General features: G+C 44.5%; 1 protein-coding gene across 3 annotated transcripts in view; it reads left to right on the top strand.

Annotated features, from left to right (window-relative positions):
* The first annotated feature begins 3,394 nt into the window (after nt 1-3,394).
* pawr (PRKC, apoptosis, WT1, regulator) overlaps nt 3,395-12,848 on the top strand; it is a 60,465-nt gene continuing 51,011 nt past the window's right edge. For 2 of the 3 annotated variants that reach the window (XR_010013123.1, XM_062997159.1), the window contains exons 1-2: nt 3,395-3,479; nt 7,993-8,639. Coding sequence is in view for 1 of the 3 variants with exons in the window: in XM_062997159.1 (XP_062853229.1) it covers nt 8,085-8,639 (555 nt within the window). In the remaining 2 variants the exon portion in view is untranslated. Of the gene's footprint in view, nt 3,480-4,505; nt 4,572-7,992; nt 8,640-12,848 lie in introns of all 3 variants that reach the window. The other variant, XR_010013124.1, reaches the window with a different exon arrangement.

The raw sequence follows: 12,848 nt of genomic DNA on the forward strand, positions 1-12,848 counted from the left end.
CACCGGGGTCTCCAGCTGAGAGGTTTGAGGTGAAGGTTGGACCTGCTGGACCACGCCGGGCTGTGACGTTCTCCTCCAATAACGGCTATAATGAGGACGAACCGCCCGGGAGAGTCCAGGAGCAGAACGCGGGAGGAAACCCGTCCAACCGCTTCTAGTCTAATCCGCTAAACGTTCCTCCCAGCCTGCACGCCGGGCGCGAGGGGGGTTTTCGGGGGGTTTGGTGGTGCAGCATGGGCCCCTCCACTCTGCACTTATCTGCTCCTTCACCAAACACGCTGCAGGAATGCTAAGTGGGCCGGAGTTTGAGAGCCGAAACCCCGGAGAGGCGCTCGGATTCCCGACATCGGCCCGAAAAAATGCAAAACACGCAGAATCCGGGACCTCAGATCTGGAGCTATTTATGGAAGGGTACAGTCCCGCGCCCCACCTATAACCTCCTGACTATTATCAGAGGAACGCTAAACGCCCGCTGTCTCGACACGCCGCTCCAGCTCGGGGAACGTTCAGGAAGAGAGTCGGAATCCGTCTCCGAGAGACCGGAGGGGCGGAGAGGTCCCCGGGGAGGGGTGAAACGGCAGACATGATGAGAAACGTACACGTGTACCCATCACCTGCACCATTAATACCACCGGTAGATCCATCCAGGACTCTACAAGGTACCAAGACGTTAGTGGCAGATCCGTGGAGCCTCCGGTGATGGGACTTGAACCCAAAACCTTCTGATCTTCTGAGATCTTTGTCATATTCCTCAAACCAGTCCTACAATATGACATTTAGCAGACGTCCTTATACAAAGCGACTTACAGTAGTGTGACAGTACACAGTCAGAGCAATTGAGAATTAAGGGCCTTGCTCAAGGGCCCAACAGCGGCAACCTTGCAGTGGTGGGGCTTGAACCAGCAACCTTTTGATTACTAGTCCAGTATTTAATCGCTAGGCTACAACTGACCATGAAGCGGTACCATGAAGCAGTGAACTTGGTCTCCAGTGTTTAGGTAGGTGATACATGTCAAGCGTCCAAGTGGAGGCCAGGACTCGCCCCCATAGTGCGTCCTGGCACATCTCTTCCCCGGGTAGGCCACGCCCACACACCCAGTCCACCTTCTTCCACTGCTTCATGGTCCAGGTGTAATAAATCAATCACAGTTTAGTAAAGGTCCTTTCCTGAAGCTCCAGAGTCCTGCACAGAGCCCTGACCTCAGCCCCACTCAACAGCTCTGGGATGAACTGGAACACCGACTGATCGATCAGCGCCCGGCCATGCGAATACTCTTTCCTACTACCGAATAGGCACAAATCCCCACACACTATTCCAATAGTGATCAGAGTGATGTTTTGGAAACTGGACGTCCGACGTCACGGTCAGGCGTCCAGATACTTTTGGCCGTATAGTGCACAATGAACAAGCAGTTGAGGGTTGAGGGCCTTGCTCAGGGGCCCAACAGTTGGCCACAAGTTTAGATACACCTGTAATGGACATGTAGGCTTAAAGATTTATTTTATTTCTGCATTTTCTCCATGGTGTACGAGGAGGGGATATTCTCCTGACACGCCCTTGGGCGCCTCGGGCTACTAACCAGGGTCCTTACACAGCCTCGAAGACCCCGCCCACTTCTCAGTCCCGTCTTTTCCCACCCGGCAGACAAGCGAGCGAATTCGTCTGCTGCAGGCACTAGAGGGCGCCCAGCCGACCGGTCGCAGAGCCGAGATGAGAACTGCTCTTGTTGGATGTTTGCTTCCTTTTCTTGGACCATACTTGTGGACGCGGCCTCGACCGGCTCATTCCAGTACTCATGTTCTCGCCCTGGTTCATTCCAAAATCTTAATTTAGTCCTCATTCAGCCTTCAAACCTCCTGATGTGTGTTTTGGATCTCTGTGCTTCTGGACCACCCAGGTACCTCCAAACTTCAGGAATTTTGAGGAGATCTTTTGTTTTTAGCAAAACAGAACCAGAACACCATACGTTTGCGCTCGACTGTAGGTACAGTGTTGTTGGGATTCAGTGGGATTCAGTCACGCAGAAGGTGGATTGTCTGGTCTTACTGGGGACCTATGTATGGTGCGTTTGCTCAGCAGGACAGCACAGGGGGCCAAACCATCGTAGGTCACACAGACCCACTTATTAGAAAAACCAAGTGTATGGAACAGTTGTCTCTGTCACCTTGTGCTGTCCATGGTCGAGCGAGCTTCACATGGGCTGCAGTGCAAAAAAAATAAAAGCTCCTGCTCCAAGATCAGTACCTTGAAGCTTGACTGACGTTTCTGATTACATTGACTAATTCAGTTGCCTCCAAGCTTGATAGTAGGTACAGTGTTGTTGGGTTTCAGTGCCTCAGCTTTTGTCCTCATTAAAAATAAACCACGTGTGTTTAATAGGTTCACATCAACCAGGACCTCAGGATTATGAATCATTATGCTTAGCAGATACTGGACTAGTAATCAGAAGGTCGCTTGTTCAAGTCCCACATCTGCCAGGTTGCTCTTCTTGGGCATGATTACATTTTTGTAGTCGTGTCCAATTACCCAATCCATTTTGCTTCCACTTTGAGCCGTGACTAACACACGCCCTTTCTGACGTTCATATAGAGATCCGTATCGTGCATGTGGAGTGACACACTCTGTGCAGCACTGTCGATCAGCCAGCAGATGGACTAATTGCTGCACTCCCTTCCACAAATTAGCCAATCATCGTTTGTGTAGATTCAAACTCCAGCTACAGTTGTGTTTGTTTCAACAGAAGGTTGGTGTAGCCGTCTCCTCCAAAATCACTTCAACCTGCCGTCTGTGTGGTTTCTATTTCACATACTCACTTTCCTTTGTGTATTTATCTTCACGTGGTTCCAGGTTCACTGCCTTGCCATGTTGTTCCTGGCTGTAAAGCTTTGCTAGGCGGTCATTTATAAGCTGGCGTCATGCCTGCTCAGCCAACACTGCTTAAACGTCTCAAAATAAGGAAATGGCAGAAGCTGGTTTATTATGTAAATGTATTGTAAATATATGATACTACTTTTTTCACCTGGAGGAGGCAGGTATTTATGGGCTCTGTATTACTTTTGGAGTGCTATGCACCGATCCAGATTGTGCAGGTGCTATCTAATGTTAGGCATCTAATGCCCTGTAATGGATTTACACCTTGTTTAGGGTGTTTTCCAGCTTTTTGTCAAGTGTTCTTGCATGTCGCGTTGGACTTTTGACTCCTAGGGTTGTTCGGGATTTTCCGTGACAGTTCGGAAACATTCGTGCCTTGTTATCGGAATTCGAGGAGCGTTCGTAATTATCCGTCAGTCTTCGGAAATGTTCGGAAGTCTCTGACTCGCTCGGGAATGTTCGGTATTTTCCGGCGGTGTTAGAGGGGAGGTGCGAAGCTCCGGCTGTAGTGAGAGTTTCAGAGCTGCGGAGCGAAGGTTCGGATCACCTGAACACCGCGTACAGAGAGGAACACACACCATATACACTTAAATACACACCTGTACAGGTGAGTACACACTGCTTTACCTTCTCTTTCATCTGGACGTTGGTTTGTTGGAGGAGTTTTGAGTGGAAACGAAAGTTTTTTGGGCAGAAATTGAAAGTGGTTGTGATTGGTATGAAGTTAGAGAGAGCATGGCGTGTTCCTCATACCTGCTCCTGTGTGTGTGTGTGTCTGTCTGTCTGTCTGTGTGTGTGTGTGTGTGTGTCTGTCTGTGTGTCTGTCTGTCTGTGTGTGTGTGTGTGTGTGTGTGTGTGTGTGTGTGTGTGTGTGTGTGTTTGGGATCGGGATCGTTGCCCTTTGAGCATTAAACGTCCCCATAATAAATAGGAATACACGTTCATTTGAAGTTGTGAGGCTCTTCATGTGGTTCTCATAACATTCAGTGAGCTAAAACTGCAGCTTTTAAAAAGAAAACAGGTTTTATGGTTGTTGAGGCTGTTTATCGAGGGTGTAGAGGCCATTGGTCAATCAATATCAATTAAAAAGCTGTTGGAATAAAAGTTTTCATTACGACTTGGGTCATTTGAGTAGGAGCTGTGTTGGTGTAAATAATAATAAGAAACTCTTGGTTAAAAGGGGATCACTTGTCTATTAAATCAATTAAAAGTTAAAATACCAGAGATTTAGAATCCACCAGCTTTGATTAACACTTAATTGAGCCATATTTGACTAACACCAGTCCATCCGAATGTCCTGAATGTGTTAATTAGTTTGTACCAGGTGAAGTACTGAATCCTCCCAGTTCTACAGACTGGTCCTGGTGGTTTACATTACTTCAGACAGGGTTAGACAAATAATGTGGTCACTAGTCCAGGTAAACATGACAGGCTCATGGTGCACTATTGTTTTCATCAGTAAGAACATACAAACGAACACCAGGGACTGAAGGAACGCCTGGTACATAATGTGAGTTCCTGTGTTAGTGTGTGAGTTCTAATCTCACTGTAACAATAAACATGTAAACTGTATTTTATTTTATAGAGGAGTAATAAGAGAGGTATTTGATTGTGTTGTACTTTATTTACTCAGTGTCAGATTAAAGCACTCCCTCACAGACTGGACTTCTCATAACACGATCAAATGAAGCACGACAAGGTAAAGCAGGGTTTATTTATGTAGCACCTTAAACACCACCATGGTTCACCAAAGTGCTTTATAGGTTCAGTATAGTATTTAACATAGAACTGTCAAGGATACAGATCTGTACTGCACTGGTGAGAATCTTAAATGATATTTTAATGCACTCGGATTCAGGGGAAATAACAGTGTTGGTTTTACTTGATCTTAGTGCAGCCTTTGATACAGTAGATCGTGATATGCTAATAAACAGGCTCAGTGAACGGGTTGGCATATCAGGATCAGCACTGGATTGGCTAAGGTCATTTTTATCTATTAGGAAATTTTCTGTTTCCATTGAAGATAAGATGTCCTTGAAGGCTACCTTACCTGTGGGGTACCTCAGGGTTCTATTCTTGGCCCTGTTTTATTCTTATTATATATGCTCCCCCTCGGTATTTAATTAGACCTTATAAAATGGATAGTTCCGGTCCTAAAATCTGATTGGCTGAGCCGCGTTCGAAGCCATTGTAAAATCCCCGGTAAACGCACACCTATGACCACCTCACATCATTCCATATTAATACGCCACTGAAAAGAAAAAGTGAATGTTATGTTCGCCCTCATGTTGCCTAGCAACACTGTTAACGAACTACCTGGGGTCGCAGAAGAACGCTTTATTGTAAGTTTATACACAATAAATACATTTATGAATTGAACATTGTTGTATTTATTATATTTTATGTTGACCGCCGTTTTATAAAAGCAATAAGCCACTCAAGACCGTGCGTTACTGCTATGATTTTATAACGTACGGTCTCTCGTGGCTTATTGCTTTATTTTAATATTTCTTTTCATTTTTATGCAGACGATATGCAACTGTACCTCTCTGTTAAGCGATTTGGAGATGGCCCTTGGTTCTCTCGTTTCAAGAATTAACACTTCCCCAAGAAATTTGGGTGTTGTGTTTGATTCTCACTTGCAATTTTCTGGCCATATAAATAATCTTGTTCAGTCTTGCTTCCTTCAGCTAAGAAATATTGCAAAGCTTAGACAGGTTTTGTCTTTTTCAAGACTTATTTAATCTCGGCTGGATTACTTCAATGCTTTGTATACTTGCCTCAGTCGAGGAGCTGTGTCAAGACTCCAAATGGTTCAGAATGCAGCTGCCCGGCTTTTAACAAAAACTAGACGTAGAGACCACATCAGTCCAGTGCTGGCATCACTTCACTGGTTGCCGGTAAAATTTAGGATAGATTTTTAAATTTGAGTTCTTACCTTTAAGGCTCTACATGGGGAAGCACCTGATTATATTTGTGAATTGCTGGTTCCTCACAAAAGTTGTAGGTCTTTGAGGTCATCTAATAAAGAGCTTCTGGTTGTGCCCCGTACCAAACAGAGGCGGAAAGGGGACTGTGCCTTTACTGTCCAGACTCCTAAATTATGGAATAGTCTCCCACTCGATATCAGACTCTCTGAGTCTACATTGACCTTCAAGAAATGTCTTAAGACACATTTTTATTCATTAGCATTTCAGTGTAGTGATCTTAAGCAATGGAGCTGAAGTTCTTTGTAAAAGTGTATGTGTATGTACGTATGTATGTGTAGTTAAAGTGCATTTATAATTTTTTATTTGTGCTATTGTATTAATGTTTTTATGTCACTGTGTTGCTTTTATGAGTATTAATTTTTGTGTTTTTATTTTATTATATTTTACCGCATTGTAAAGCACTTTGTGGCTTGGTCCTAGAAAAGCGCTATAAAAATAAAATTTACTTACTTACTTACTTACTTACTAACTTACTAAATCCAATCTTACAAAAAGTCTTATTTATAAAACATCCTACATAACAAAACTATTAAATACAACACTACACCACTCAACCAGTATTAAACCCCAAAGTAAAAAGACATTGTGCAGGTTGTTCCTTATAATCGGAGCAGCTACCACAAAGCCTCGATCACCTCTGCTCCTGAGCTTAGACCTCCGTGTTTCCAAAATCATCAGGTTACCAAACCTCGGGGCTTTCAGAGGGATCTGAACTTGCAAACCTTCTGCCAGGTATGATGGTACCGTCCCATTTAAGGCCTTAAATCCTCTAAATCCCGTCCCAATCTCGGAGGAGTTACGTCCAACGTACAACACACAGATAACACAGTCTTGCCGTTTGATGCAGTTCTTATGCACTGTTGTACACATCTTTTTACTTTGTAGGGACAGTGGTAGCCTAGTGGGTGGATCTTTGGGCTATTCATTGAAAGATCTTCCCACTGTTGGGCCCCTGAGCACGGCCCCTAACCCTCAATAGCTCGAATTGTGTTTAGTCATAATCGTAGGTCACTTTGGATAAGATTTCTAAATGCTGCAAACTTAAATGTAATTCTAAATTCATTGTATGGTCAAAAGTATTGAAGGGCAGTTGTAGTCTAGTCTAGTGGTTAGGGTACTGGACTATTAATCTACTAAGGTTGCTGGTTCAAGCCCCACCACTGCCAGGTTGCCACTTTTGGGCCCTTAACCTTCAGTTGCTTAGACAGTATGTTGTCATAGTACAAAGCCTCGGAGTATTTTGTTCAACTCTAAACACACAACATGAACTTCAAACATATATATATATATTTAATTTTAGGATAGGATAGAACGCCTTTATTTATCATATATACGTCTACATGTGTACCGTACAGTGAAAAAGTCAGAGTGCAGGGTCAGCAAGTACAGTACCTCCTGGAGCAGAGAGGGTTAGGCTGGGATTTGAACCCACAACCTTTCATTAGATAGCCCAAAGCTCCACCCACTAGGCTACCACTGTCTTGTACATTACATATACATATGCTACTTTTTTGTACTTGGTGCATTTTCCAAGGTTTTCTGGAGGACCAACCCAGAGGAGCTTCAAGTACCGACTGTAATCCGTCCCCCACAGTTTGGGGAGCGTGGATGTAAACGGGGACGTCCTGTAGAGTCCATGTGGGATCAGATGATCTTGTCACTGCACTTTTTATTCATTAATGTACATCACAGTGTGAAGAGCTGAACTCTAGAACCATAAACACTACGGCAAATTACAAGAGTCATAAAAGAACGGACACCTTCAATGTATTGATTAGAAGTCATAGTGTCATGATGTTTCTCTGCTCCAGTGGGTATGAGGTGATTGGCATTGCTAACTAGAGTACCACTTTGGGGCAAAAAGCATGTGGACAGGTGAACGTCTTGGACATCTTGTCCCAAAACCAGCAGCATTGAGACCATTAAGGGGTCATTAAGGTTAAGTGAGGTCAGGTTCATGGTGTTTAATAGGGTTGGGGGTCAAACTCATTGACCCGTGTCTTCCTGCACTTTGCTTTGTCCCCAGGGGAGTCTGAACACATCAGACAGAGGTGTCCACATACTTTTGGCTATGTAGTGTACATCAGTGTCCTAATAAGGTAAAAACAAAACGTACGTTTGTGTTGGCAGGTTGGTTCCGTCTGTCGTTCTGGAGGAATGTGGAGCGTCTGAAAATAAACGGATTTATTTAACGCCACGTTCCTGAAGCTGAAACCGCGAGCATGGCGTCCGGCGGGTTCAAATCCAACGCGGCGACGGATTTTCTGGAGGAATGGAAAGCCAAACGCGAGAAGATGAGGGCGAAGATGTTAGGAGACATCGCCGCCATAACGAGTGCCAACGTGATCACCAGCTCCGGCTCAGGCAGCGCCGACAAACTGGATACCAGATCGAATCCGGATCTCAACGCGTCCAACGGGAACCCTGAGAGGAGCGCCACGCCCCACGCCGTCGCCCGCTCGGCCTCGTCCTCCGCGCTGACCAGGAGGCCGGAGGACGAAGCGCACGTGCACGCTCACGCGTATGCGCATGTACATCCGGTACAGATGTCCACGCCCGTGCCGGCCGTGCGAGGACCCGACGCCAAGAAAGCCGCGGAGAAATCGGTGGAGGTCGGAGCTGCGCCAGCCGGTCAGGATAGTGACGTCGACAGCCCTAAAGGAAAAGAGAAGAAGAATTCGGGACCCAGTGCGAGGAAGGGCAAAGGGCAGATCGAAAAGAGGAAGCTGCGCGAGAAGCGCCGGTCCACCGGAGTGGTCAGCATCCCATCCAACGAGGTAAGAAAGCTGGAATGAGTTTTGCCTAATGGGCTTGATTTTACCTATAGGGCAGGTGCAAATCAGATGGCTGCTCGTTTTGGTAAAAGGGAGGGGTTGATATACTGAAATATTTTGACACTACAGCTTTTTGGCCTTCATCCTATAGGGCAGCTTCTGAGATGTTCAGACTGTAGGGCACTGTAGGGTAATATGACCTGAAGGGTCACTATTGTTCTTTGGTATGCTATGGAGGTTTTAGGCTATATGTAGGTTTTTTATATTAAGCCTATAGGGCTGTCACTGTTATATAGGTGTATCAATTATAATAACAATAATAATGGATGGCTGTGATAATCAGCCTATAGGGTATATGCTTAAAGTTTTGTAGAATATGTTGGGTTATATTTGGGAAACTCGAGACCTGCTGTTGTAGAATATGTTGGGTTATTAATAATCACCCTGTAGGTATTGGGGTATAGCTTTTGTATTGGGGTATTAGTCAACTTGACAGCTAATAATAATAATAATAATAATGGATGGATGTGTATTTAGCCTATAGGGCTGTTGCAGTTTTGTAGGATATAAGAGGTCATTAATATTCAGCCTATAGGGCAATTACTGTTGTATTGAAACCCTGTGATTTTTCACTCTTTACTGTCTTTGCTGTTGTGAAGGTTGTCATTAGTACTCAGCCTAAAGGGCCGTTTGCAGTTTTTTCAAAGATTGCATCACTGTTATGTGGACTATGTAAGACCTGTGTTTTTGAGCCTATAGGGCCATTGCAGTTTTGTAGGATATGAAGGGTCATTAGTAATCAGCTGATGTGTGGAGTATGGAGTGCCAGTAATAGTAAGCTTATAGAATATTCAGCCTATAGGGCCTTTGCAGTTTTGTAGGATATAAAGGGTCATTAGTAATCAGCCTATAGGTCCATTACTGTTGTATTGGAACCCTGTGATTTGGCTGTTGTGAAGTTTATAGTTTGAGTATAAAATTAAGCCTGTAGGGATACTGCTGTTGTAAGGGTCTGTGATATATAACCTATAGGGCTGTTGCAATTTTATAGGCTATAAGTTGTCTTTAATGTTCAGCCTATAGGGCAATTACTGTTGTAAATGATATGGAGGTTCTGTGATATTTTGCCTATAGAGTTTGTATTCTGCCTATAGGGCCATTACTGCTGTAAATGATATGGATAGAGGGTCTGTGATATTCAGCCTATAGGGCCGTCGCTGTTATTGCAAGTCTGTGTTTTGCCTATAGGGTAGTTACAGTTTTATAGAATATGAAGCACCTTTAATATTCAGCCTTTAGGGTAAATTTGTACTAAATAATGTGATTAGTGCAGTGTGAATGGTATAGTTCCACACTGTGTAGCACTCAGGCTAACGTCCCGCTCTTCCTGCACCCTGGACAGGAGATAAAGTCTGTTTAGAAAGCAGATAAAGTCTGTTTGGAAAGGCGTTCATGGTGGACGAAGAGCAGCTGTCCTCTGAAAGTCCTTTATTTGGACAGATATGAGGGCAGCGTCACTTCCTGACGGGCTCTGGGATCGCTATTTGTAATAACGTGGTAAATAATTTAAGAAAACGCCGTCCTGATGTTGGACACCGGGACTAAAGGTCAGACAGCTTTGTTGACTCATCAGTTGGTACGTTTTGGGGTTTTTAAGTGGAACTATTATTTGAGACGTTGCGTCTGGTTATCCTCCCGCCGTTCCCGTGGCGTGCCAGCTCACCTCGTCCAAAATCTCCATCGTTTATCTCGCATACTTGTGGAACTCGAGTGGAAAAACAACTCGCAATTTTCCGTCAGCACAAAATCCTCACGGTTTAAACCTCAAGCAGGACTCAAACATCCCGTCCTCTTTTATACATCACGTGTAGAATGAGGTGCACCAGCTGACCAAAAGTATGCGGACACTTCGGCCACACTCCATTTTTACTATTTTATTTCTGCATTTTTTGCCTATTTCTCCCAGTTTAGTCATAGCCAGTTCCTCTTCCTCTGCTGGAGACCCCGATGATGTACGAGGAGGGTATATTCTCCTGACACGCCCTCCCTCCGACCCCGTCTTATTCACCTGTACTCCGGTGGATTGGTGCGTGAGGTCGGTCTCACACAGGGAGAGTCACGCTCTGATCTCCACGTTCCTCCACTTCGGTACAGGTGCCTCGGCCTACTAACCAGGGTTCTTACACAGCGCCGAAGACCCCGCCCACTTTTTTTATCCCACCATTTTCCATCAGACAGACTAGTGGCTGATTTCGTCTGCTGCACTGTCTACACTGTCGATCGTGCCCGTTAGGCGTGAATTGGATGAATTGGAATGTTGATGGTAAGCCAGGCCAGTGCCTGACCTCTTAGACCTGCCCTAGTTTTGGAACAGGATCCCCAGCAATCTCATAGTCAGGTGTCCATATACTTCTGGCTATATGGTGTAGAAGCTTAGGTTTTCAGCCTGTTGGGCAGGTTGTACTGAAGATTTTGACCCCATCAGTTTGGACCGGTTTGGTTGCAGATTTATTAAACCACAATATCTAGAATCTCAGGGACGTTTTTTTGTTGAAGGGTTATAACTGTGGATTATAAAACAGAGTTTGTTGCAGGTAACAAAATGTTTACATCTGCAGACTGTTGGGCAGTTTGTGTTAAAATGTGTGTTTTAGTTGTAAAAGGGGGTTGGGAAGGTGCTCAGTGTTTAGTTTGGATATGTTAAGGGGCTGTTAAACTTCTGCTTTTGCAGTATGAGGATATGAATGGTTCTGGATAGTCAGCCTATAGGGCTGTTTATGCTAGAGGGGTTAATGGGTTTCATATTTAGCATATTTGGCATTTGGGACAGTTAGAAAGCTATGGATTGTCTATGTTCTGCCTATGGGGCCGTTTCTGTCTAAGGGATGTGAAGTATCTGAGATAGCCAGCCTTTTGGGCAGAGCCTGTGGGAGTGATGCGCTGGATTTTTGATTTACATGGCTGTGTTTAATAGAAGTAGTACTGTATTTCCAGCCTATGGGGCAAAGCCTGCAGAGTGGAAAGATGTGTAAAATGATGGATATTTAATGTACAGGGCTTTGTTTAAAGGAAGTGGTAATGTATATTCAGCCTATTGGGCAGAGCGTGTCAGAAGGATATAAAGTATCCTATGCGCCTATGGGGCAGTGTGTGTTGGACGAAATTGAAGTATCTGAGATATTCAGTCTATTGGGCAGAGCCTGCAGAGCGGAAAAATGTGTAGAATAATGGATGTTTGATTTACCGGACTGTGTTTAATGGAAGAGATAATGGATATTCAGCCTATGGGGCAGTGTGTGATGGACGAATTTAAAGTATCTGAGATATTCAGCCTATGGGGCAGAACTTGCATAGTGGCAAGATTTTTATAATAATGGATGCTTGATGTACATGGCTGTGTTTAATGAAAGGAGTAACTGATATTCAGCCTATTGGGCAGTGCCTGTCAGAGGGATGTGAAAAATCTGATATACCCAGCCTGTGGGGCAGTGCCTGCTAAAAGTATGAATTCATATGCTTATTATCTAACAGGGATGCTTCCGTGCAGTGAGGTTAAATTCCAGTGATCGCTGCCTATGGGGCAGTTATAATACAAGAGTCCCATGCTGTGTGATTGCTGACGCTGAGTGATGAGTGTTTTCAACCTGATGAGCGTTCTGTATTTATTAGCTACGCTAGCCTTTGTGCTTTGGTTAGAAGTTACAGAAGCCAAAACAAAGCGTCTGTAGACAGAACAAGTGTTCTCGAAATTATAGCGCCTTTGGGAACTGTCCTGAGTTCCAGATGTTCCAGATGTGTGTGATGTTTCACTCACAGAGGGCTGCAGGCGACCGGCACACTTGTGAGACCAGATGATGGACTGGTGTTCATTTACGTTATCTTACTGATACACACAAACCTGCTGGAGATGTAAGTTGTTTTTGAGGCTGACTGGCATGTTTCCTGTAGGGCAGTCAGGAAGTTGTTTCTTGGTTTTGAAGATGTTCAGAGGTGCAGGCATTAAACCTTTGGGCTAGTTTGTGTTCAAAATATTTTGATGCTTTTTTTGCCTTAAGCAGTGGTTAGGGTACAGGGTAGCAAACTGGTAATCAGAAGGTTCCTGGTTCTAGTCCCACCTCTCCCAGTTGCCACTGTTGGGCCCCTGAGCAAAGCTCTCAACTCTTAATTACTTACACTATATTTTAATAGTCACAGTTGTAATTCATGTTCAAT

This window comes from Trichomycterus rosablanca, chromosome 1, assembly GCF_030014385.1.
Source record: "Trichomycterus rosablanca isolate fTriRos1 chromosome 1, fTriRos1.hap1, whole genome shotgun sequence".
Classification (NCBI taxonomy): domain Eukaryota; kingdom Metazoa; phylum Chordata; class Actinopteri; order Siluriformes; family Trichomycteridae; genus Trichomycterus; species Trichomycterus rosablanca.